General features: G+C 44.4%; 1 protein-coding gene across 1 annotated transcript in view; it reads left to right on the top strand.

Moving 5' to 3' along the window:
* Nucleotides 1-26,279, top strand: part of B3GLCT (beta 3-glucosyltransferase) — a 393,556-nt gene that overhangs the window by 97,609 nt on the left and 269,668 nt on the right. The window contains exon 2 of the mRNA XM_066583040.1: nt 12,030-12,085. Coding sequence (XP_066439137.1) covers nt 12,030-12,085 — 56 coding nt within the window. The remainder of the gene's footprint in view (nt 1-12,029; nt 12,086-26,279) is intronic.

Here is a 26,279-nt window from a genome sequence, read left to right as displayed (position 1 = left end):
CTGACGTCTAAAGACATTCTGATTGAAGGCTGTACAGCTCGGATGTTGGAGGGCGTCCGGCAGGGTATTCTTACTGTAGATTACTGGCCGCTCTGTTGTCGGTAGGCCTCTCCAGCATGTCACTTAACGCAGTACTGGCTGTAGCCAGCAGATGGCGCCATTGTATAATGGCAGAAAGAGAAAGCCCCCTAGGAAACCCTGAATCCAAAATTAGATTGCAAAGGGTTAAAGGGGTGTCCAAAGTGTGATTTTTTTTTATCAGTGGACTATTTAAGTATTTGTTTCTCTACTCATTCTGTTGTAATATCCTGTTGTAAAGTGTTAATTAAACATATCCATGTCTGTGCCTTGTCATAAGTATGTGTGTGTGTGGATATATATGCATCTATGTGTGTGTGTGTGTGTGTGTGTGTGTATGTGTGTGTGTATATATGTGTGTGTGTGTGTGTGTATATATGTGTGTGTGTGTGTGTGTGTATATATGTGTGTGTGTGTGTGTGTGTGTGTGTGTGTGTGTGTATATATATATAAAATATTTATTTATTCCTTCCTCTTTGGATCTATTTCATCATGCCTGAGGAAGAACCCTGAGCGGTTCAAAAGCTCGCTAGAATATCATGTATTTTTGTTAGGCATTATATACCAGATTACTTTCATATTTTGCAAGACAACAGGCATATGCTCGCCTCTGCCGGCTCCCCATTGTGTACTGCGCTGCTGCTTCGGGCTTTACCCATGACGTCATGTTTACTGGCTGCAGCAGCATGTTTACTGGTCATCACAGGCTGCTGCAGCCAATGACCAAGCTCTGTGCTGGATCGCTGTTTGACAGTTTCGTAGGTGATGACTTGAAAGAGGATGAATTTGATGATGTTTCTTAATTAAACATGACTGTGAATCAGCTGGTGGTGTTCTACGGCCTTTCTGCAGCTCGGTCCCAGTCAAGTGAATGGCATTGAACTGCAATACCAGGCACTGTCCCTACACAATATACGGCCCTATGCTCAGTTTGCAATGAATGTTTAAGTCTTGCAAAACTCTTTTAAAGCACTTGCACTCTTTCAAGAAAATCTCTTTTTATTGTGATATTGTGAATACGTGGAATCAATTGGAATGTTTTTTCCCTGTTAAAATGAATTGTAACCTTGTCTGACAGGATCATTTATCAAGCGCGGTTTCCTAAATTCTGTAACTATGGTATCCCTTACTGGCTTGTTAAGATAAGCTAATGACCTTTTTTTAAGTTTAATTTTCAGCTTAATATGGTAATATGTTGTTGCATTCTTTTTGCCTCCCTTCTGTATAAACAGTAAGTAATATTTGTATCAAGTCTGCCCTGAATACTGAAGTTTTTTCAGAATGTGTTAATGCATGTGTATGAAACTGTTGCCTGCCCCCCCTCCTACTTAATTACTTTGTTACCAGTGTAGAATGCAGATTGTGATTTCTGCAGCTGTAGAAACATCTGTGTGGAAATTAAATTATTACTCAAAAGGCTCATCAACGCCACTGCAAAGGCAGATGAAAGACCAAAGACGTGGAAAGATCCGGAGAATTTACTGAAGATGATTGACAGCCTGTCCAATGGGGATGTGACACTGCATCAACCTGGTCGTGATGTGCATGTGTTAGGAATTACTGAGTCATGGTTCAAATGTAATATTCCTGAACGCTTTGGATTTTACTTTGCAACCTGTTGCTTAAAGTTATAGAAAACACTGCTCCAAAAGATTAAGGGGGCAAATAAAGGAGTTTTCGAACTTATGTTTTGATACAGGAAGTGGACAGCTCCCTATATTGTTCAGTGGCCCAGTCTGGTACTGCAGGCAGAGTCCCATTCACTTCAATAGCACTTTGCCCCAGGTTGGTGCTGCAGGCTATGTGCAGTAATGTCGTCTTCCTACAACAAAATGACTAGAAGTTGAACAACCCTTTCAAGTATTACCATATAACCTCAAGTCCATTAAACGTCAGGGATATCAATCTGTACAGTTATGGAAAATAAGAGCTTGTAAATCAGTCATCTGCTTTAATGCAAATGAAAGTGACAACAGGAGCGATGGAGAAGCGACAAGACAACCAACAAAAATAGAATGGTTTTGCAGATGATGGCCACAGACAATTACTCTCTCCTTATCTTTCCTGATGGATTCTTCTGTAGTTTTGCATTTTGCTGGTGTCCATGTCCCTACTGGTAGCCTGAAGGGGACCTGCAGCCCAATAAGATTGCACAGGTAGCTCTGCTCTTCCAGGGTGGCACATCCATACGTGCCGTTGTAAATGGGTTTATCTGTCTCCCAGCACAGTCACTAGAGCATGGAGCAGATACTAAGACATAGGCCGTTACACGAGGAGAGCTAGACAGGGCCGTAGAAGGGCATCAACCAAGCATCAGATCAGTATCTGCTCTTATTGTGCAAAGAGCAACAAGAGGAGCACTGCCAGAACCCTACAAAATAACCCCCGGTGGTCTTCTGGTCTACATGTTTCTAACCACTGTCAGAATCAGACTCTATGAGGGTGGTATGAATGCCCATCGTCCTGTAGTGGGACTTGTGCTCACCACTAGTGCAACTGGATTGGAACTTGCCAGAGAAGACCACAATTGGCAGGTTCGGCATTTGTGCCCCGTTCACTTCACAGAATGCAAGCCACTTCACACTGATGATATGTGAAAGAGTCTGGAGATGCCATGGTGAAGCTTATGCTGCCTGCAGCATCAGTGTTCTCTTCATTTTTTTGAGCATTGTCTATTACATGGCCAATCGTATGTATAGATCCCTTCTAATCAATGCTTTTGGCCGTTGTTAAGAAGTGCATAAAAAGGTGCCATTTCCATATTAAAATGCACCAAAATGGGTACTTGAGCAAGTCAATTTGTCAAAGTAAAACTCAGTTCTACACTGAATAGCATCAAATTTTATTTTGCAAGCAAAATGATTGTTCATCAGGATCTTCATGGATTAAGTTTTCATGATAGCTGAATATAAGCTGAAAATGATTGTGCCCAATGCCAAACATCAGCTGGAGTGGGGTTAAGCTACTGCTTTTGGACTCTAGAGCAATGGAAAGGTTCTATGGGTGACAAATCTCAGGTCGCTATCTGCAGACTTACAGACCAAGGTACACTTTGTATATTGCAGTATGAAGAGTTTGGCAGATGACTTAATTGTATACTAGATAGCTGTTTTTTAATGGTTATGGTGAACCACAGTTCATATTAAGTATAATGTTAATTCCGGAGCATTCTATGACCTTTTAGAAAATGGTATACTTCCAACTTTATAGCAATTGGTTGAGCAAGCAACTTAAAATAAAAATTTGATGTGGCAGAACTTGACCTCTACTGCAATATCTGATTTCAATCCCCATAGTGAAGATCTGCAAACCAGCAGTGATCCATGTAATATTGCCTAACATCAGTGCTTAAACTTGTTAACACTTTTGCAGCTGTTGAATACTGTCTTATTACTGTGCTTAAACTTGCCATGGTGTTATGGCCTTCAACATGAAACTGTCTTCCACAACCTCACCTTTTGTAGTTGAGTTTAACTGTTCCTCACCCAGTTTTAAGCCTCCTACCCATTTTTTTTTCAGTTAATGATTGCATTTCAAACTACACATAAAAGTGGTGCTCATTATGACCTGTTTGGTAGGATTAGTTAATCATACACCTGACTATAATCCTACAAAATCCCTGACTTTGTACAAGTGTACCTAGAAGAAGGCCAAGCTCACATTTGTGCTGGAATTTCCATTCGGGGGTTCTGTCGCAGATCTGGCACAAAATGCTGAAAGAAATAGAGTTGTATACAGTGCTTTTGCTTCCAGTAAAATGTCAGGCAAGAGAGTGGAAACTGACCTGACCCTATTATAGTCAATGGGGTCTGTTCTGCGCTGTTTGAGTGTGTCATAAGAAGGGATCCATTCGGCCATGGGGATTCCCCTTTCCTGCTCCCTGAATAGAGCAGGAAACTGGAACCCCAACGCAGATGTGAAAGCAGCCCAACTGATGTGGTTTTGAAGGCAAAGGTTGGTAACACCAAATACTGATTTAATTAACATTTTTTTCCAGAGCGTCATCCCGACGGCCCCATTTACATATGGAGGTTGCCCTCTGACCCAGGTAGGGACAGGAAGAGTTTAAAAGCACCTCCCCTTCCACCCATGCTTCAGTGTCTTCCTGTCCCTACGGTGGGACAGAGGAGCAGCTCCAGAGCTGCAGGAGAAGGAAGAAAACTTACCAGAAGAAAACTTCCCGCACGCTGTGCGATTTCCCCCTGGAGGGGTAGAGGTCGGGGCCGCACACTCACGAGTCCCTGCATCCCCGACCTGCGGCGCCGACTGAGCCGTAAGTCGCCTCAGCAGCGCAGGTCTCCCTCGCGCGGTCCGCATGTTCCGGCCGCCGCTACCGGATAGTTCCTCCTGGCAGAGGAACAGCAGCGGCGGCCTCCCGGAGCTCCTGGATCCTCGGCTCGCATAGCGGTGACGTCATCCGGCGTGGTGACGTCACGCGCTCGACGTAGGGGGCGTGGCTACCGGTGAAAACCCGGAAATGGCGCCAAATTCAAAGTTTCTCCCATCTAAAGCGGGCTCTACTCCATGGAGATATCCTGCTGACTGATTAGAAGTGCCAAACAGCATGTCTACCCGCGACAGCTCAGCATGAGAGGGAGAAACAGATACCCTACAAGCCGTGAGTAGGCTATATGCCAAAAAACGGAATGCAAATTAACGCTGTACTGGATTGGATGCATATATGTCCCCCTTTTCTCTCCCCTCTCCCCCATTGTGGTATGGGCTAGAGTCCAAAGAGTAAGGACTTACCGCACGCTGTGCGATTTCCCCCTAGAGGGGTAGAGGTCGGGGCCGCACACACTCACAAGTCCCTGCATCCCCGACCTGCGGCGCCGACTGAGCCGTAAGTCGCCTCAGCAGCGCAGGTCTCCCTCGCACGGTCCGCATGTTTCGGCCGCCGCTGCAATAGCGGACCCAAAAAAATAAATAAATAAAAAATAAAAAAATACCCTATGCGACGAATGCACAGGGAAGATACCAGCAGAGGCATCCGCTGTAGGATCAGGGCAGGTCTCTATGGCATCCCTTCCCCAGGCTCAGCCAGGTCCGTCACGGGTCCCTAAAAGGCCAAGACAAACCGAATTGGCGAGCCCAATTTCCGGGAATCCCTGCAGCTCCCGTCTGAAGGGAGCTAGAGGACCCGCCAGTACTTTTAGAGGATGAGGAAAAGTATTATTTCTCCTCAAATGACATTGCGCACCTCATCAAGGCGGTGAGGGAGACAATGCAGATAGAAGAGGATCACCCGCCGAGGATAGTGCTCGCTTCGGCAGCACATATACTAAAATTGGAACGATAGACGCACACACAAATTCGTGAAGCATTCCATAAAACAAAGATAAAACGCTCGGCGGCCTCCGGTCAAGGGAAAATACCATGTTCCCGGTCAACTAGACCCTACAACAGGTAATTGCCGAGGAATGGCAGGAGCCTGAGAAAAGAATAGCGGTATCAAGGTGGCCAAAAAAAACCCCTTTGGCCCCTGAAGATACCTCACAACTGTCTTATCCAATGGATAAGAACATAGCCTCGACTTCTGTGGCCAGATCGATGGTCCTATGCATAAATAGGCTGGAAGCCTCCATCATGGATCGGGCCCCTAGAGAGGAGTCAGCCGGTTGTCTTTCCCTCCTAAAAATGGCTACCGCCTTTCTGACCGATGCATCAGCGGGGATAGTAAGATATGATGCACATTATGGCTGAAGACATGGGCTGCAGATGTGACATCAAAAAACAAGCCCTGCACCATCCCCCTCTAAGGGGAATACATGTTGGGCCCGTCCTGGACAAGATCCTGGAGCAAGCGGCAGATAGCCTTACAGGAAACCATCCTTTCCGAGGCGCCAGCCACCTCCCGAAGTTAAAGGGAAAACTGGAAGATGGCGTACCCCAAGGGAGGTCGGGTTAAGGAAGCTCAACCCTCTCCTGAACAAACAGGGGGTAGATTAGCACGCTATCTAAATCAGTGGCAGGGGATAACATCTAACCCCTGGGTACTCCGAATAATTGAAGCAGGGTACCGAATTGAGTTCCACTCTCTACCCTCTAGGAGATTCCTCATAACCTCCCCTGGGTCCCTATAAGATCAAGGGAACCTCATAAAAGGTGTACAGGAACTCAAGGACTTAGGAGGCATTGCACAAGTCCCTGATTATGAAAGGGGTGAGGGATTCTATTCTCCCTTATTTCTAATCAAAACCAAACGGTTCCATTAGGACTATCCTTAACCTTAAGGCCCTAAATAAATTTATTTCATATAAATGAAAATTTTTTTTTAAGATGGAAACAGTGAGGTCTATCATCTCACTAATAGACCGGGATACTGTAAAGTGCACTATACATCCCAAAGATGCATACTGTCACGTCCCAATAGCTGCAGTCCATCACAAATACTTGAGATCCGCTCGGCGGGAGGGGACAGAATCCAACATAATCAGTTTATGGCCCTTCCATTCGGAATCTCCACTGCTGCTCGGGTGTTCACAAAGATAATAATAGAGATGGTAGCCTATTTCAGACGGAACCAAATCCGTATATTCCCATATCTGGATGACTTCTTGTCAGTGTCAAGGACAGAAGGACTAGACGTATAGACCTATCTATGGTCCTGTATACCCTAAACAGTTTAGGGCGGATAGTCAATAAACAGAAGTCCGACCTGAACCCTGGTACACAGGTTATACCCGGGGGTATTATTAGACTCCCACATCCAGGAATCTCGGCTTCCATCATCTAGGAGGAAGACCTCCTCCAAAGAGTAAACTCCCTCTGTCAGGCTACGACGGTTTCTATCAGAGAAACAATGAAGGTGCTCGGCATCCTAAACAGCCTGCATACAGATAGTACCGTGGGCACAAGCCCATACTCGACAACTACAAAGGTTCATTCTTGCCAGGTGGGACAGACGGCAGACCTCCCTGGATAATAAGGTGAGCCTGTCCGTCCGAGTCAGAGTCCCTACGCTGGTGGACCTCCTAGAGGAACCTAAGCAAAGGTACCTCCTGGTCGCAAGAACCTACTATACCCATCACAACAAATGCCAGCAAAACAGGATGGGGAGCGCAAGTAGCCGACCTAAATCTACAGGCCAAAGTAGCTAAGCGCTCATCAAGCTACAGAGAATTAAGGGCAATCTGGGAGGCCCTTAAGGCAGCAGAACCCCCTGTAAGGGAAGGCATATCAAAATTTTGACTGATAATAGTACAGCTCTGTCGTTTGTTCGCCACCAAGGGGGAACGCGACCCACACCTGCAACAACTGGCGATAAAAATACTCCGCTAGGCGGAGTCCAACGTGCTGTCTTTTTCTCTCAGCAATCCATCTAAAAGGGTCCACAAGCGTTGTTGCCAACTTCCTGAGCAGACAGAGCATCCTTCCAGGAGAATGGGGGCTGAACCAGCGAGTCTTCGACCAACTACGTTGCCGGTGGGGAGAACCGCAGATAGACCTGTTCGCCCCGAGGGAAAATTCAAAATGCCGGGACTTTTACTCTCTGAATCCAAGAGCCAACCCATGCGGGATAGATGCCCTGTCCCAAAGCTGGGATATGGACCTAGCATACGCCTTTTCCCCTTTTCCCACTGATCCCTCACATCCTCAGGAAAATCCAGACCAGCCGGGTGTCAGTCATACTAGTTGCCCCTATGTGGGACAAAAGGCCCTGGTATCCCCTACTAAAAGCCTTGACTATTCGGGGTCCACCTCTACTACCAGTAGTGGATGATCTCCTACTCCAGGGCCCGCTAACATATCCGGGGGTCGGAAAAATTGAATCTAACAGCATAGATGCTGAAAGCATGATATTGCGTGGGAAGGGACTCTCCCATAATACCCCGACAAAAAGCCGTAAACCTATCACGACAGCCATCTATGATAGGATACGGAGGAAGGTTACAGACTTCTGCAAAATAGATCCAGGGGAAATCCCAGGGATTGACATACCCGCAATCCGGGAATTTCACAGGCAGGCCTAGAGGAAGGCCTTAGCCCAAGAACCCTTAAGGTTCATACAGCAGCACTAGGATCTTACCTAGACCTCCCCCTAGCAGAACACCGCGGGGTGTGTAGGTTTCTCAAAGGGGCAGAAAGACTTCGACCCTTTATTAAAGAAAGCTTCCCTATCTAAGACCTAAACTTAGTCCTAAATAGTCTTGCCAACCCCCCTTTGAACCCCTCTCCCAACTCTCCCTGAGACTGCTTACGCTAAAAGTTACCCTTTTAGTCGCTATAACTTCGGCTCGGAGAACAGGGGAAATACAAGCATTATACTGTATTGAACCATACATGATAATACAAGATGACCAGATTACCTTTAAACGGGACCCAGCCTTCCCACCGAAGGTAGTGTCAAAAATTCATAGGGAGCAGACAATCACTCTGCCCTCCTTCTGTCAAAATCCCCGCAATGGAAAAGAACGAGATTTTCATAGCCTAGATGTTAGGAGAGCCGCTCTAGTGTATTTAGAGGCTACCTGCTCCTTTCGCAAAAATAACCTGTTTTTCCAATTTCAGGGGCCGGAAAAAGGAAAGACGGCATCTAAGGGCACCATTGCGAGGTGGATCAAGACCGCCATCCAAGAGGCATATAAAGCCAGGGGCTTCGATCCCCCGGGGAAAAAAATTAGAGCCCACTCCACACGCTCTCTCTCCTCCTCTTGGGCAGAAAAAGGCCAGGCGTCTGCCGAGCAAATTGCAAAGCAGCCACCTGGTCTAGTAACATACGTTTATCAGACATTTTAGGGTTAACGTCCAGTCGGACAAAGACCTGGGCTATGGACGAAAAGTCCTTCAGGCAGTAGTCCCGCCCTAAAACCACGTATAATTTGGTATACTCCATATGTAAATGGGGCCGTCGGGATGACGCTCTGGAAAGATACGGATTACTTACCGGTAGTCCCATTTCCAGGAGTCATCACGACGGCCCATAGTTCCCTCCCTTATAGAATAATTAATGTTCTTTCAATGTAAATATGACCGAATGAAGGTAAAATTTGGTTTAGTAAACATTGTCCACCGTGATAATTTGTAAGTCACTGAAGCATGGGTGGAAGGGGAGGTGCTTTTAAACTCTTCCTGTCCCTACCTGGGTCAGAGGGCAACCTCCATATGTAAATGGGGCCGTCGTGATGACTCCTGGAAATGGGACTACCGGTAAGTAATCCGTATCTTTTTTGTTCATTCATTTTGTTAATTGACCAAAATAAACTATTACCACTTCTATTTTTAAAAGCATTCTTACTTTGCAACATTTTTTCCACACCTGCCTAAAACTTTTGCACAGAACTGTATACATCCCCTTTTTAAAAAAAATAAAAAAAAAACCTTATGGATAAACTTCAGCGTGAATAAATGAGACCATTGGAATGTATTTTAAAGGAGGTGTCTAGTTGTAAACTCTTGATTGACTTATCTGCAATGTGCAGGCAATATGATATTTACCATTAAAATAAATGGGAAACTCTTGCGATCCTCTAGCGCATGTGAAACGTACGCCCGAAGGTCGCAGTGTCATAGAAGTGATGCGAAGCGTTTTTGAATGAAAAGCGCCTTGCATCCTTGTGTGAAACGTACGTTGGCAAGTGCAATATCCTGTGTTTTGGAGCCTGATGTCGTTTTCGCCTGTGTGAATATAGCCCAAGGTTGAGGATTAATTTGCAAGTATTGGGAAAATGATTGTAATGGTACTGATTTTTTTTTTCGTCATGGTCATACTGATTTCAAGTAATGATGTCCTTCTGATCTTTGTTTCATTAAATGCAATGTCTCTCTGAAGAAACAGGTAGACTCTGTAGATTTTAAGGGTAAATATCCTGTCACAAGTCCATCAATTTTCTAGTATCCTATAAAATATATTTTTCCGTTATGAACTTAAAAGCCGCTGATTTTTAAATTCCTGCTGTGCTGCAATGTACCAGCTGTCTCAGCTTCACACTGCTTACCCCCTACCAACTCTTACCAGGAGCAGCTGCTACGACAAGTCCATGGGGACCGTTAAGTGGGGCTCATTTTAGGCTTGGTGCCAATGATGTACATTTCTTCACTGTAAAGTAGGAACCATGGGAGAACCAGTAATGGCCTTGAATAACAAAGTTGTTTGCTCAGCCTTATTAATGTGAGTGATCCTAGCTGAATGATAAGTTTACTTTCCGCGGTGTGATTAATTGGTCCACTAATGTCCTAATTAGAACATATGCCACATGCAGCCCAAATCATATTTTATCTTTAAGGTCACATTCGCACATATAGGTCTAATCCTTTTCACGTATTAGTGAAATAATAGGAAGCTACATTTCATGTTGGTTGACGTGAAGAAAGTTTATTATCTTTCCACCAGTCTAAAAGGAACCATCATATTCTTAAATTAATGGTCATCTTTCCATAACTTTATTTTCTATATTGTTGTTTACATAGAACCATCTTTATGCGCCAAAAAAACAGGTTAACGTGGAAATCCTTGTGGATTTCATACTGACTCTTCAGAAATCCATGGTTGATTGGTAATGGCCACACGATTTTTCAGGTAACTTTAGGGCCATTATCTATTAAGTATCAATTACCAATGGATTTTGAAACTGTTAAAACAAGGTTCGCATGTTTTCAGCTGCATTACTGCTGCGCCACAGCCATGTCTCTGCAGTGCAGTTGGCTGCTATGTGGGATGCTAATTAATGATCTTTGTGTAGTGCCAACCTATTCCGCAGCGCTAATTGGCCTTGTACATGGTAAAAGAAGGAACTATCCATATACTGAAGTAAAAATCCAATGTTTCCTGTAAGTATTAGGAAAGAGAATAGAGATGAGCGAGCATAGTTGCTAAGGGTAAATACTCTAGCGAGTTTTGTCCTTAGCAAGTACCTGCCCGCTTGTGAGAAAAGATTCGGGTGCCGGCAGGGGTGAGCGGTGTGTTGCGGGAGTGAGCAGAAGGGGTGGGGGGGCGGAGAGAGATCTTTTTCCCCCTTACCCCCCCCCCACCCCCACCCCCCACCGGCACCCCAATTTTTTCACATGAGTGGGCAGCTACTCGCTAAGGACAATACTCGCTCGAGTATTTGCTCTTAGCGAGTATGCTCGCTCATCTCTAAAAGAGAACCATACCTATAAGAGCTTACAATCCTTAAACTATGTTATGCATGCAAGTCAGCTAAGTAATACAATACCTCCACTTATGTACTTAGAAATCTCAGTATGTTCAACTTGTTGTGTAAATTAAAGTTTCTAAGCTATAACTTAAAATTTGGTACGCCATGCTGTGTATTAGCTTTATTAAATTCCGGCAAACGATGCTCATTTTAATAGAGAGCAAACTAGGAAGAGACTTGAATTACTGCAGCCTTTTACTTTCTCCTTGCTGACCGCTAAAATAGATGGAATAGCAAGCAGGAAATTCAATGGTGCTTGTGTGTCTGTGGTGAGAATCTACCAGATAATAAAGTCCTGTGATTACAGCAGCCTCTACGTGGTCCATGAAGGCAGTCTCTTTTCTGTAGAGAGAAGGATTGGCAATTTTAATGTGAAATAGCAGGCTTGTAGAAACAGTGACCAGACTACACCTCCACTAGATCTATTATAAAAAGTTAGCATTGTCCTCTGGGTTAGTGAACCAGAACTGCAAAGCTTAGTTTTCACTGTAAGTTCTCTTTTAAGGAGTTGTTGCCTTGTAATTGGGTGACAGTATTGGATTGGAAATTGAAGAATACTTCATACAAGGTTATAAACTTATCAAAATAGTTTAGGGGTAGCTTTCTTATGCTAGGCAATGGCATGAGAAAGAGGAGGAGGAGAGTCACAAAGGCAGGGTTTAGGTTTAGGGTTAGAATTCTGAGTATATCATAAAAAAAACTCATACTTTTGAGTTATGTGGAAACCACATTACTTTTTTAAGATTAAAAAAACATTTTATCTTTATTTGGTGTTGTTTTTTGATTCTCCATCTTCTTTTTTCCCCCAAACAGATGTTATTGGGATCGCTGCCGCACACAGTCCCAAAGAGAGCGCGCATCCTGCTCTGGTGAGTGACTCCATGAATTGTCATTTCTTCCTGTACTTCAGATATGCATTGATCTTATGGAACTCTAATTAAAGGGCTACATTTACAAGTGTGACAGGTTTCTTCCTTTTGTCAGTTTTTCTCATTTCTTTTCCTCCATGAGGTATACAGTAGGTATTTGCTTTCCTGTTTTCTATCCATGACTGACAGGAAGAATGCTGGAACTTTTAGATGTATTTTCTGCTACAGAAAAAAAACAACTTGCTGTTGAACTGTCTTTCTATATATTAAAATTGTGTAAGCAGCCCTGAATTCCCTCCAGTCAAATAGCTATAAAATCAGATTGAAATTTCTAGTATGAATCAAGTGACTAGAGAGGATTAATATAGTACTACTCACAATGCAGCAGGTCACTCGATTATGGGATTCCCTGCAGCACTTTATTTGCTGATGTATTTCTTGTATTAAAATCATCCTTAAAGGGGACCAATATTTCTGTTGAAGTGCAAATCTTGCTTTTCGTTATGTCTGTGAGCAATATTAGCGATAAATACCATAATACATCTTGATTCTACCAAATAAACCCAGCAATGAAAATGTACTTTCTCTAGTATAATGACATAATGTATTTCTTTGCAAGTCCTGGAGATTGCCTGTGGGTCCTCATTTAGGAAACTGTGCCAACCCCTATTAAGCAATCATCTGATCCCTGTGGGTCAGGCAGATTACCCCCTTGGCAATAGTGTTGTCTTTACATAGTTTGGCACTGTCGGCACTGATTGGATTGTGTAGATAAACTTCCTATGGGCAACAGTAATGGAAATGGTTATTAATACATCTGCACTTTCCTAATAAGAGGAAATCCAGCACTGTGTTCATTCCAATAAAAATGGACCTTTATTGAAATTCTGTGGCATCTTTAATGCATACTAGGTACAACTCTGTATGTTTCATAGCAGTTGTGCCTGGCATAGCAGCTCAATCCCATTCACTTCAATGGGACTGAGCTGCACATAGTTGCATGTGATTGATCGTTACATCACTGGCCAGGTGAGAGGCGTGGGGCTCACCCAAGTGCCGCTTTCTTCTTCAAACAGCTGATCAGCAGGGTTCCCAAGCCGTGAACCCCCACTAATCTGATATTGATGACCTATCCTGAGGATAAGTCATCAATATTTAAGTCCCAGATAATCCCTTGTAAGACCAGACTCGCCAGAATTATTTTTTACAGTGCACGTATTAAAACAGAACTACCAGGTCATCTATACGTGGACTTCATTAAACTTAGAAAGTAAGACTCTTCTCACATATCCGTTCACCTTTTCCACTGTTCGGCTTCATTATAGGTGCCAAACAAAGAAAATTTCTAGAAGTGCCTTCAGTGACGCAGATGGTGTCTGATGGTTACCTTTAGCTATAATAAGGTCCATTGGGCATCCAGCATGCCTCCTGACGTTTTACTCAACAGAATAGTACAGCATGCTGCAATTTATTATCTGTGACTTTTTTTTGCCATATCTTCATCAAGGTATCCAAATGGCGTTGTGAACAGAGATTAGGTAGGGCATGAAGCGGATGAAGACAAACCCTGTAACTTTTCCTTATTGCTCTAAAGTAAAAAGTTCAGTACAACGACCGTTTCCCTTAAGAAAACGTCTTTAACCACTTGGCGACTGCCTGCTGCAAATTTTCGTTGAAAGCTTTTTGTAGCAGTGATATAAATTTATGTTCCTCTCAACGGGGTGTTATCACCCTAATCACAACTGCTATGGGATGCTACCCTTGATGGTGTCTGCATCTGGATGGCCGCCGCTGGGCTGATATGCCCTCCTCCTGTCCCCCCCCACCCCCTTCCTTTCCATTAGTCTCACTCCCCCTTCCCCTTCTTTTCCCTTCCAATTTTTTTTATTTTTCTCTTCTTTTCGGTCGTCTCTTTCCCTCACTCTTTTTCTACTGGTGAGATTGAAGCTGGGATCCAACAGTGCTGGCCCGATCCATACTATCGGAGATGTGTGGACTTTCCGCCTTTTACCTATGTACTATGTGCTAATAACCCCCCTGCTGGTGAAGTGTGGCACCTCAGAAGGTTCCCAGAAACATCCTGTCTCCAAAATTTTTTATTAAGGGAAAATTATTAATAAAGGGTTATTAGTCGTGTGAAAGTCATAGCCCGATATGAATTATATTTTTAGAACCGGGTGGGCCAGCTGAATGAAACGCATCTACACATGTTGTGGTACGGGCCCCAGAGCAATCGCAAATGGCGTTTCCAGGTACCAGGCTCTAATTTACGTGTCATGTTTGTCGTTGAATATATAAAATCATGACCATGAATATGCTGGGCATATATTACTGCAGAAATATGGTTCAAGTGGGGAATTATGGGTTTTCAGAGGTCGTCCCCATTTGCCCACTCCTCTCTAAATGACTTAAGAGGGAGCAGGGGGAGGTGTCGTCTGGGAAATCCTTTATAATTCGGGGCTCAACGAGTGAACCCCTGTTGTCAGATTTTGGAGATAAGCTATGGTGTAAGGCTTTTCCATTTGCTTCAGTGATTCTGCATGAATCAGAACTTTGGTGGATATCCCAAATCTAGTATCTTTCTGTATTTTCTCTTTATTTTAAAATACTGTCTGTTGTGTATGCCTGTAAAACCTAATCTCTGTTGTAACATCCTTTTCTGTATATTTTTGTATACATACAGTATATAGCACTGTTAGTCTATTTTTTTTATCTTTTACAATAAATCTGCGATTTATTAGTCAGCCTTGTCTGTTTTAAAACAAACCATAACTTAGTCCGGGTTCCAGGTTATTGGTGACATACAAGCTGGTGATGCCAGTGGTAACATGTGGGTATTGTAGAGTGCTGGAAACGTTGGACCGATCAGGGGGTGATTTGAGCTTTCGCTCTGCATGTGTGCAGGAGCCTGGAAAAGCTGGGTACAATTCCAACTGTATTATATTGACTCTGTGCTTCCAACCCTGCTAGAGTAATCAATCGAGGCTCTATCATGACAATTGGTAGCGACGAGTGCACTCAAATTAGTCGATCCGTGACAAATCATCAACCGAGGCAGGAGCAGTTGGGAGTCCCACCTATTTCTCCCTGACACACTCCACTGAAAGTGCTCCATCATTCCTAAATTTGAAGTTATTAATAAACGCCACATGTATGTGCGAGAGATCTATAGCTGGTGGAGACTTCTTATACTACAAATTCTAGGTCATTTGGTTTAGGTGGCAGGAAAATCCCCATTGCAACATACCTTTAAACCTTCCCAATCCAATTTCCCTGCCACCCGCACACCACCCAGCTCTTACTTATTTTCACTGGAAAAGCGTATTGTGGATCCCTTGGAATTAAACACGCAGAGCAACCTCCAACAACAGAGCGCTGTCCTGTAAACTGCAGCATACATTTGCAGAACAACCTCCGATATCATAGAGCAGTCATGTATACTGTTACATACATATGCGGAACAACCTCCGACATCAGAGCGCTGTCATTTATACTGTAGCATACATATGTGGAACAACCTCCGAGATCGGATTGCTGGCATGTATAGTGTACCATACATATGCGGAACAACCTGCGACAACAGAGCGCTGTCCTGTATGCTGTACTATACATATGGAGAAAAGCCACAGTCATTGGAGTGCTGTCATGTATACTGTAGCATACATATGCTGAACAGCCTCCGACATCAGAGCGCTGTCATGTGTACTATGCACATAAAGAGGATGGAACAATACCTCTGCAGCGCCACCTATTGGATAGCAGCATTCCATCAAATCAATGTGACTTCTTAATAATCCTTAACAATGATTGCAAATAGGAAACCAAGCCAGAATACCATACACAGACAGCGGTTTCAGGGTGTTTTGTCCCTCATCAGTGTGCAGTAGGTTTCTTGCTTAGCTGGCCTGTGATGTGGGTCAGGAGGGGTGTCGTGTCTCCTTAAGTAGAGCACCCAGAAGGTGTGTGGAGACACCTAGGAGGTGAGTGAGTTGGGAGGGGTATAGTCTCTCCCCAAGGAGAGCACCCAAAAGGGTGTGGGGACACCTAGAAGGTAAGTGAGGAGACTTATAAGGCCATGCAAGCTCCTCTGGGTAATTTTATGCAAATAAGGAAGATGAAACAATACCTCTGCAGCGCCACCTATTGGATGGCAGCATTCCTTCAAATCAATGTGACTTTTTAACAAGTCTTAACAATGTCGGGCAAAGGCCGATACTGGATTGCAAAGGGTTAACTTAATGACTCGAAAGTACAAAATCTATTTGGACTATATTGATTCACAGTGTACCTGACCATTTGTTGTTAATTTTAGTTCTGTATTAGGCCCCCTGCAGAGCTGAATTCCGCACACGTAATCCCACAGTGTAATCCGGCTCGTACAGCAGCCGCGTCCACACATACCTGTCACTTTGCTTTTTCTTCTATACTGTGGATGGTGTGCACTGCAAGCCGTCGGATATGTGCAATACAAATTTAATTTTTGAGCTACTGCTTTTCCCGCGACCTTTCCACAATATGATTGCGGAAAGGCCACCTATCGGATGGCTTCCATTGAGTTCAAAGGAAGCCGTCCACATGGAATTTGAGAAAAAATGGAGCATGCTGCGATTTTTCCTCCGCTTACGGAAACCGCAATTGGTTTCCGCAAGTGTGCAGGAAGAATCGATTTCCCATAGCATACTATGGGCACTATTTGCTGCAGATCCCCAGTGAGGACGTCCGCCGCTGGACAGGAGCCTTTACTCTGTATCTAAGCATGATTGTTTAGTATTATGCAAAAAACAAAAAATAGTTTGTTCCAGCACTTAAAAAAATAATCTTTATTCAATCCAGGTTAAAAACCTGAAGACATGTCACAAAATATATGTGTGGCAATAAAAAATTGGTTTGATATGGAAAAAAATTATAATTTTAAAATATTTTTCCTCAATTTTGGCATTTTTGTAAAAAAAACCAAAAAATCTGTACATTCTATTGGTCTAGCTTTACCACCTAAACGAAGTGCAATAGGTGACAAAAACACATCAGGATTACTCTGATACGTTAAACCTTTTACAGCTTTATTCTCTGTGAAATTGACACCAGATTTCCTAAATTTGGCTTGGTCATAAAGGCACAAATGGGATTGGTCTTGAAGGGGTTAATGTGGAATTATTTTTTTTGTGTTCAATTGCCTGTTCATAGTGAATGAACTTGTTTTTTCTTTCAGCTTTAGTTAGAAATATATTGGAAAGTCTCCTTTTTATTAAAGCGGGGATGTTTTATATCCACAGCCTTGACTAGCTCAAGGTACATGCGACAGTTGTATGACACAGCTTATAAATAATGACCTCCAAATGCCAAGATGGAGGATGGAGCTTTGAAAAGGCAAAAGCAGAATCCTGTCTTTGATAAAAGCGTCAAGCTATTGAAATGGATACAAAATCTTCAGGTCTGCGACTGTTCTGGGGGCTCCAAAAATTCTTATTCTTTTCGCATTAACAATGATTACACTTTATCCAGGCTGTGGAAGCGGGTGCAGAAAACTGGATTTAGTTAATTAGGATGTAACCTGCTGCTTCGACTGCACATAACTAAGACTTACGGCAAATTGCAACTTTTTGTGGTCATTGTGAATGATGCCGACTCATTACAATGGCACATGGAAGAATAACTTATTAGTTATAACATTTCATAGTGCTGAATGAGTTGTGTGGTTTTTTTGTTTAGATTTTCCGATCAATAGTGGCGGTCTAATATTTGGTAACTATTATGGGTATCATAAATTGGTTACTAGCAGAAAGTCCTAACTTGATGTCTTTAACACAATAGCATACCCTTTTGGACGTCAAGGTAAAAGGTAAAGTCCCCTGGTGCAAGCAAACATCGTGACGTTTTCTTGGCAGACTGTTTTTGCGGGGTGGTTTGCCATTGCCTTCCCCAGTCATCTTTACCCCCCGGCAAGCTGGATACTCCTTTTACCGACCTCGGAAGGATGGAAGGCTGAGTCAACCTTGAGCTGGCTACCTAAACCATGCAACCTTCAGGTCGTGAGCCAGAATTTAGGACTGCATTTTGCTGCCTTAACACTCTGCGCCACATGAGGCTCTAAATATACCTAGGACTCACATAATCCCATAGCAGTGGTTGCCGAAAAGATAGACCCAGAGGCATATTAACTATTGAAATTGGACCAAAAAACTGTCTGACATGCCTTGAACCACCTGTATTAGGGCCAATTCACACCAGCATTTTTTGCTTTCCATCTAGCTGCTCTGTCAAGCGAGCAGCAAAACAGAAAGAAAACACTCGCTTTCCTGCCCCACGAAATGCATTGGCAGTAAAGACTAGAGATGAGCGAGCATACTCGCTAAGGCAAACTACTCGAGCAAGTAGTGCCTTATTCGTGTACCTGCCCGCTCGTCTCTAAAAATTCGGCTCCCGGCGCAGGTGAGAGGGGAGTTGCGGGGGGGGGGGGGGGAGGGGAGAGGAGAGGAGAGGGAGAGAGAGAGAGAGATCTCCCCCCGCCGGCAGCCGAATCTTTAGAGACGAGCGGGCAGGTACTCGAATAAGGCACTACTCGCTCGAATAGTTTGCCTTAGCGAGTATGCTCGCTCATCTCTAGTAAAGACCTTAAGTTTCAATTTGTTTCCCAATTTTCTGTCTCCAATCATTTTTTTAAGCATTGGAACTTTTGCGCAGACAGCTACACGTTTTCTTTACCGTTAAAGTGTGTGGAGAAACCTAGGAGTGAGTGCGTTGGGGGATGGTATAGTCTTTCCCCAAGGGGAACACTCAAAGGGGATATGGGGACACTTAGAAGGTGAGTAAGGATATTTATAAGGCCATGCTAGCTCCTGTGGGTAATTTATGCAAATAAGGGAGATGGAAAAATACCTCTGCAGCGCCACCTATTGGATGGCATCAATGCGACTTTTCAACAAGTCTTAACAATGATTGGGAAACCAAGCCAGAAAACCATACGCAGACAGCGGTTTCCATATTTTTGAAATATCAACCAAAATCCAGAATGAATGCTTCCTACTCATCTGCGTTTCACTCCCGTTTTGTGCCGTATATTTTATGTAAAACAGGATCCGCTGAAAAAAATCCATAGTGTGAACTCGGTCTTAGACAGTTTAAAATGATTTTTTTTTTTAGACTCTGTCTGTTAGGAGGCCGTGGTTTTGGGGAAAGGGGCATGGTTTCTCAGGGAAATGGGCATAGCTTAAATGTGACATTGGGCGTCAAAAAAGTGGCAACGTTTTGGTCTGTAAACTAATCAACTAATGGGTGGTATAGACAAAGGTGTCCAACGAAGCTCCAGATTTATCATCCAGCTTAAGACACTGAGATAAATCTGACCCATTCTAACTTTCTAAGTATATACTGTCCAACTATTACTGGTTTAGTAAATTGTAGTGTAGAGGCCCTGTCACACAGAATGAGTATCGTTCAAACGAGCGAAATTGAATGATGATTGTTCAGCGTAAACGCCGCCAACAATCAAATGATAAATTGTTCGCTTTTCATTCATCATTCAATTTATGTAGGTCAGGAATGCTAGCTTTTCTCCTTAGGGAGAGCACCTAGAAGGTGAGTCAGTAAGGAGACTTATAAGGCCATTCTTGCTCCTCTGGGTAAAATGCAAATAAGGGAGATGCAACAATACCTCTGCAGCGCCACTTATTAGAAGGCAGCAGTCCTGCAAGTCAATGTTAGACTCCTTATACAAGCCTTGTAACAATGACTAGGAATTAAAAACTAAGCCCAAATCCATACACAGACAGCTTTTTCGGGGTGTTTGCCCCTCATCAGTGTGCAGTAGGTTTCTGGCTTGGCTAGTGGGAGTCCTGTGACGTGGGTCAGGATCTTTTCTCCTTAGGAGGAGCACCTAGAAGGTGAGTGAGGAGGACCATTGTTCCATCTCCCTTACTTTCAACTTATGTATGCATAAGAATCATTGTTGCTCGTTCACTAATTGTCCAGTTTAAATACTGACCGTTAAGTCGTTCTCACACATTAATGCAGCAAATGTGAACGACTGACTGAATTCTCATTTGAACGAGCAAACGATGTATTTGCCTGCATAAACAGGCTGCCCAAGCGAATTATCAGTTCCTCTTGGATTTCTTTTTGGAATGACGTAAATAGAGCTACGAGTAAAGAGCAGATCGTGTACTGTACAAGTGACCCACTCTATAGGTAGTAACTGGAGCGTAGGTTTGCTCACTGATGTACAGTAGTTTTAAAGGATGCAGAGGCTGCAGTTTACCCCCCGGAAGGATGGAAGACTGAGTCAACCTTGAGCCGGCTACCTGAACCATGCAGGGATTGAACTCGCAACCTTCAGGTCATGAGGGAGAGCTTAATGCTCTGAGCCACACACATGCGCCACTTAGCTAACTAGTATTTGCAATCTATTAGCATACTGTAAAGTAGAGGTCCCCAACATTTTTATACTTTGTGAGCCACATTCAACCTTGAGTGATAGTCGGGGGCCATATTCAAGTAGCCAAAGTAATCAAAGATTACACCGTGGCCATGCTACATCGTGACCTAATGTACGTAAGTGAATGTGAACATATCATGACTATCAACTTGCCAAACCTGATGACTGTATTCTCTTGCATTCAGATGCAGTGTAGCAGGGTTATCAATTTGGCAATTGTTTGGTGGTTCGGATATGTCTGCAATAATTGCCATTGCATATTGTTAGAACTCGGGACTCCCATGGTGAGCCAGGGGTAGCGAGCCATTGGTTGGGGACCACTGCTCTAAAGGTTGCATCAGTTATACAAGTAGTGCCCTACACAGGAATGAGCTGGAAAGGTATAGCTGGTAGAGTTGTATCCAGACTTGCAAATAATGCAGTTTTGTCTTTTTTCCCTACTCCATCATACACATGGCCCGGTTATTCATCTACTTTATAGCGAAGTTCTATTTCTCCAGTACAGAGTACATTACAATCTAGAAATAGCTCATCATTTCTCACCCATGGCTTACATTGCTGCTGTCCAATTTTAACAATATATACCTAGTGGCTGTCAATTGAGTAAATGCATTAAAGGGGTTGTCCCGCGCCGAAACGGGTTTTTTTTTTTTTCAACCCCCCCCCCGTTCGGCGCGAGACAACCCCGATGCAGGGAGGTAAAGAAAGCTCACCGGAGCGCTTACCTGAATCCCCGCGCTCCGGTGACTTCTCTACTCACCGCTGAAGATGGCCTCTTCCTCCGTGGACCGCAGCTCTTCTGTGCGGTCCATTGCCGATTCCAGCCTCCTGATTGGCTGGAATCGGCACGTGACGGGGCGGAGCTACACGGAGCTACACGGAGCCCCATAGAAGACTGCAGAAGACCGGGACTGCGCAAGCGCGGCTAATTTGGCCATCGGAGGGCGAAAATTAGTCGGCACCATGGAGACGAGGACGCCAGCAACGGAACAGGTAAGTATAAAACTTTTTATAACTTCTGCATGGCTCATAATTAATGCACAATGTACATTACAAAGTGCATTATTATGGCCATGCAGAAGTGTACAGACCCACTTGCTGCCTCGGGACAACCCCTTTAAGACACTTATATGTGAATTTATGGGGGAAAGTACTTCGGATCTAAAGGATGCGTCTGGAATTAGGAGTAATGTGACTCTATAATGTACAGTATATAGATTAGTGTGTCTCTGTTTTTATAATGGCATTCTAACAAATATAACATGCTGCCAATTGACTCAATGTTTATTATATCCGTTCTTTTCTTAATTTTATAGTGGTTTTCCCATTACTTAAAATTGCTTCACAACTACCCTTTCCTCCTTGGTTGTGGCTGACCAGGAAAGGTGACTACTGCAGCCAATCACGGGCTATAGAAGGTCACTGCTGTGGCCAGTGATTGGGTGCAGCAGTCACATGTGCTGGTCAGCCACAATCAGGAAGCACAGAGTGGTTGTGAGGCAATTTTGGATTGTGGAAAAAACCCTTTAATTTGAAACCCCCGATGCAAAATGTCCTAACACGACCCCCACTCCCAAAATAATTCACAAATAGCCAGGATCATCAATATATAGGATTTGTTAGGAAATCTCATCACGAGACCCTAATATACTTCCATTATCTTTGTGATTCCCTTTTAGGACCGAGCGCAGTTCAACTAAGGACCCATATTTTGGGGTGTTGCGCGGTCCCTGTATTCCACAGACAACACATGGCCTCAGAATAGCTATGGGGCTATTAAAATGGCTGATTTTTGACATTGAATATAGTCTATGTGAAAAAAATTGGTTTATACCCTATTCTGGCCTGTTTTTACATCTGAGACTAGGACATGCAGTGTATGGTTGTGAGAAGATCGCACAACACATGGACCGTGTCTCTGCTGTGTGATGTTCTTTGTGCCCGTTTTGTACTTGTCCGCTGATGCACCGCAATAAACAGTAGCGCTGAGTACTGCAAACTCTACTGCAAGTCATCAAACGGAATGAAGAATGTTTTCCTTCACTGTAACCCGAACCTGCCAGAAGGTGCCCCCATAAACAAAACCCAAAGAAGTACTAAAAAAGTTGCCTACGTCAACACTGCCGGCCATAAATTCTTTCCGGTGCTGACTCAACAGAAACTTCATAGCAAAAAAAAGGAGAAAATAAAAAACACGTACAAGTAAATTTAAATTGATGTACAGTATGTTTTAAAAATTTTTTTTTTATGAAAACATATCAAGAAATATTTCATATAATATCTTTTATATCGCTGTGCAGCACAGCCAGCTGATCGGCGAATGGTTTAGCTGCTGCATTTCAAAGAGGCTAGAAAAGTGCAAAGCCAATGTGAAGAACAAGATAGCGATGTTGTATTTTAGTCGCATGAGAAAGGACTGGATAAAAGACGGCCTTCCTAAAAGCCGAATGCTATAATTTTATGTGACTGCGTAAAAGCTGAGGTGTAGATAACAATAATCCTGGAATGAGGAGTTTGTGAAGCTAGAAGTGCTGGATCGCTCTCCGACTGAACAGATGTAGAAGGAGGGTAATTACAAGTTCTCCGGGCCATGATGCAATGTAGTTAGAGGACATGAGAGAGAAGACAGATGTACAACCATCAGTATCACCAGTCAAGAGGGATGGGACATCTGCAGGGGCGAGATTGCTGCTGATTAACTACTGGGTTTCTGGATCAAGAGATTGGTAAATAAACATGCGGTGGAGCAATGCGAAAATCAGAGGGACGTCGGTCTGTCTTTGGCTTTTTCCAGGGAATGTCTTATAAGGTTTTGTATGACCTTGTTAGGGTTGTAAGGTTGAGATACTAGCCTTAAAGGGGATGTCAGAGGTTGCACTGGTCAGGTTGCTGTTCTTCTGGCTGCCAACATCTGAGTTGCGATGCCTGGAAATTGGCACCATACCGATGTGGCCTCTGGTTCAAAACAGAAAAACGGATTGTGGTGGGTGAGGATGGGTAAGTGCTGCTACTTTTATTATTTTAACAAATTTTTATTTTTTTTTGTAATTGTATAACATCCAGACCGCCCCTTTAAAATCAAAGACCATACTTATCGTAGCCGCAGGCTATGCAGCTGCCCTTGGGAAGTGAGGGCCCACTCGTAGATTGTCCCATCTGCTTTGCGATTAGGTGCTAAGGACCAGTGCTGGAATTGCTTTTCCAGAGAAGAACGGGAAAAAAAAACAAGTACAGTATGCTGGGAATTCTTTTTAGGATCATGGAAAGGGCATGGCGGCGGAACAAAAAATATTAACCCTTTAGGGACCAAGCACTGTAAATTTACGGCGCTAGGTCCTAGGCTTTAATCTCGCCCGGTAGCAGATGTATGGCGTGGGGATAAGGCCTTTGCTGCTGCAATCAAACAGGAGCAGGTTTACTAATTTAAAAAAAAGAAATATGAATGTTAAAAAAATACAAACATTTTTTTTACCTTCTTACTCACAATAAAACTAAAAAAACTGAAAATAAAATCAGTGAAGAAAAATGTGAAAATATAACCCTATGTGTTACTGGGAAAAAACATAGCAAAAATAATTTTGGTAGCTGAAAGAAAAAAAAAAATAGGGCATTAAAACCACCACATGGGTAAAAGCCAAAATGTATATGTTCTGTTAGGGCGTATGAACATCATAGAATGCGGTCGTCCACTAGGGATCCACCTGTATGGCTGGATCGGAGAGCTGCTGTGTAACAATGGTACCCATCTGGCGGACCATGCGCTGTTCTTGTATTACAGTATGGCCATTTGTGTGAATGCCTAGATGGCGTTGTATAAGCAAAGTCAGCTATTCACTGAAGGTATCAACAACAGGATCCAAGATGATCCGCTACTCACCCTGGGTGGTGTTTTCTGAAAGGGGTTGTGCATGTTGGCACAACCCTTTTTAAACTCCTCTACCATGGATGGCAAAAGCTGGCACCATTATGAGGGGGACCCCGCTGTTATGTACTCCACTGGGCAATTGGCAACATTGCATGATCTACAGAAGCGTCATCATTTAAGATAATTTCATCTGTATCTAGTAAGTGAATAATTGCAACAAAGTGTATTATAGTAGCATACTCTTTACGCCTTAACAAATCCTCATTAATAGAGATGAGCGAACGTACTCGTTTCGAGTAATTACTCGATCGAGCACTGCGATTTTCGAGTACTTCAGTACTCGGGTAAAAAGATTCGGGGGGGGGGGGGGCAGGGGGAGGCGTGGCAGAGCGGGGGTAGCAGCGGCGAACAGGGGGGAGCCCTCTCTCTCTCTCTCTCCCTCTCCCTCCCTGCTGCAACCCCCCACTCATCCACGGCGCCCCCCGAATCATTTCGCCCGAGTACGGAAGTACTCGAAAATCGCGGTACTCGGGCGAAAAAGGGGCGTGTCAGAGTATGCTCGCTCATCTCTACTCATTAACACTGTTATGGTCCGTATCCACCAATGAGTACAGGAGATTTTTCTCCTCTCGCTCCTCCGCCCCTCTCCATTGAGCTAACACAGCGGCCGTTCACTGCTGACTACTTGACGCCACCGGAAGTGATGGGTGGAGACTGGGTGATGGTGTAACAGCCAGTGCACGCCCTCGGTTACTGATTGCCTGCAGGATCTTTGCACTGTAGGATCTTTCCACAGTAGCTGAACCAGCGCTCATGAGTTAGATGCACAGGTGCTGTGAGTAGTTATTGGTGGTCTGCTGCTGTCTGACACTGGGAGGTTGCAGCCCAGCGGCCAGCCGCTGCCTTTGGGGAGACTCTGCTGTCACTTGTCATGTGCAGGCGGCTCACTCCCCACACCGCTGACCTCTGTCCTGCAGTAACAGTCCCCACACCACTGTCCTGCACTAAGGAGTCAAGGGCCCCACACAGGAAGGAGCAAAATAGGTAGCTTGGAGGGCAGCAGGGAGATGCCAACTGCTACAACACGCCACCATCAGTGTCCTGTGCAGACTGCTGTGTGTGTGTGGGAAGGGGGGAGGGGTGTCGGGGCACCGGGCAGGACACAGCGGAGAGCTGGCATGGAACACACAGCTGCCATCCGGCAAGGACCACAGAGCCGGCGGGCGGTCGGGACGCAGTGAACATTCCATCATAGCACCAGCGTGGGGATTGATTTGTGCCTTCCCTACATGGTTAGGCTGAGGGATAGTTTACCTATTAGGCTTGCATCATTACAGCCATTTATGTAAGCCTAACAGGTCAACTACCCCTCACCCTAACCGTGCAGGGAAGGCACAAGTCAATACACACGCTCCTAGGACCTTACAGCATTGAGCTTATGGGGAGCTAGGGGTGTGACAGGGACATTACTGCATCCCTGCCCTGCCTAGCTTCCTGGTGGCCTCAAGATACAACAGTACCACTGGCTGCTCCGTGTGCGAGCCAGCTCTGCTAGCTCCTGTACAAGAGCATGGGAGTGAGGAAACACAGGGACGAGAGTCGGGCATCATCTGCCCGATAGTCGTCCCGTGTAAATGGACCTTAAAGGGGTTGTCCCGCGCCGAAACGGGTTTTTTTTTTCAACCCCCCCCCCCCCCCCCCCCGTTCGGCGCGAGACAACCCCGATGCAGGGACCTAAAGAAAGCTTACCGGAGCGCTTACCTTAATCCCCGCGCTCCGGTGACTTCTATACTTACCGGTGAAGATGGCCGCCGGGATCCTCTTCCTCCGTGGACCGCAGCTCTTCTGTGCGGTCCATTGCCGATTCCAGCCTCCTGATTGGCTGGAATCGGCACGTG

The sequence above is a fragment of the Eleutherodactylus coqui genome, chromosome 1, assembly GCF_035609145.1.
Source record: "Eleutherodactylus coqui strain aEleCoq1 chromosome 1, aEleCoq1.hap1, whole genome shotgun sequence".
In the NCBI taxonomy this organism is placed as follows: domain Eukaryota; kingdom Metazoa; phylum Chordata; class Amphibia; order Anura; family Eleutherodactylidae; genus Eleutherodactylus; species Eleutherodactylus coqui.
The sequence above is the reverse complement of the archived record's forward strand: the minus strand, read 5'-3'. Positions and strand labels throughout refer to the sequence as shown.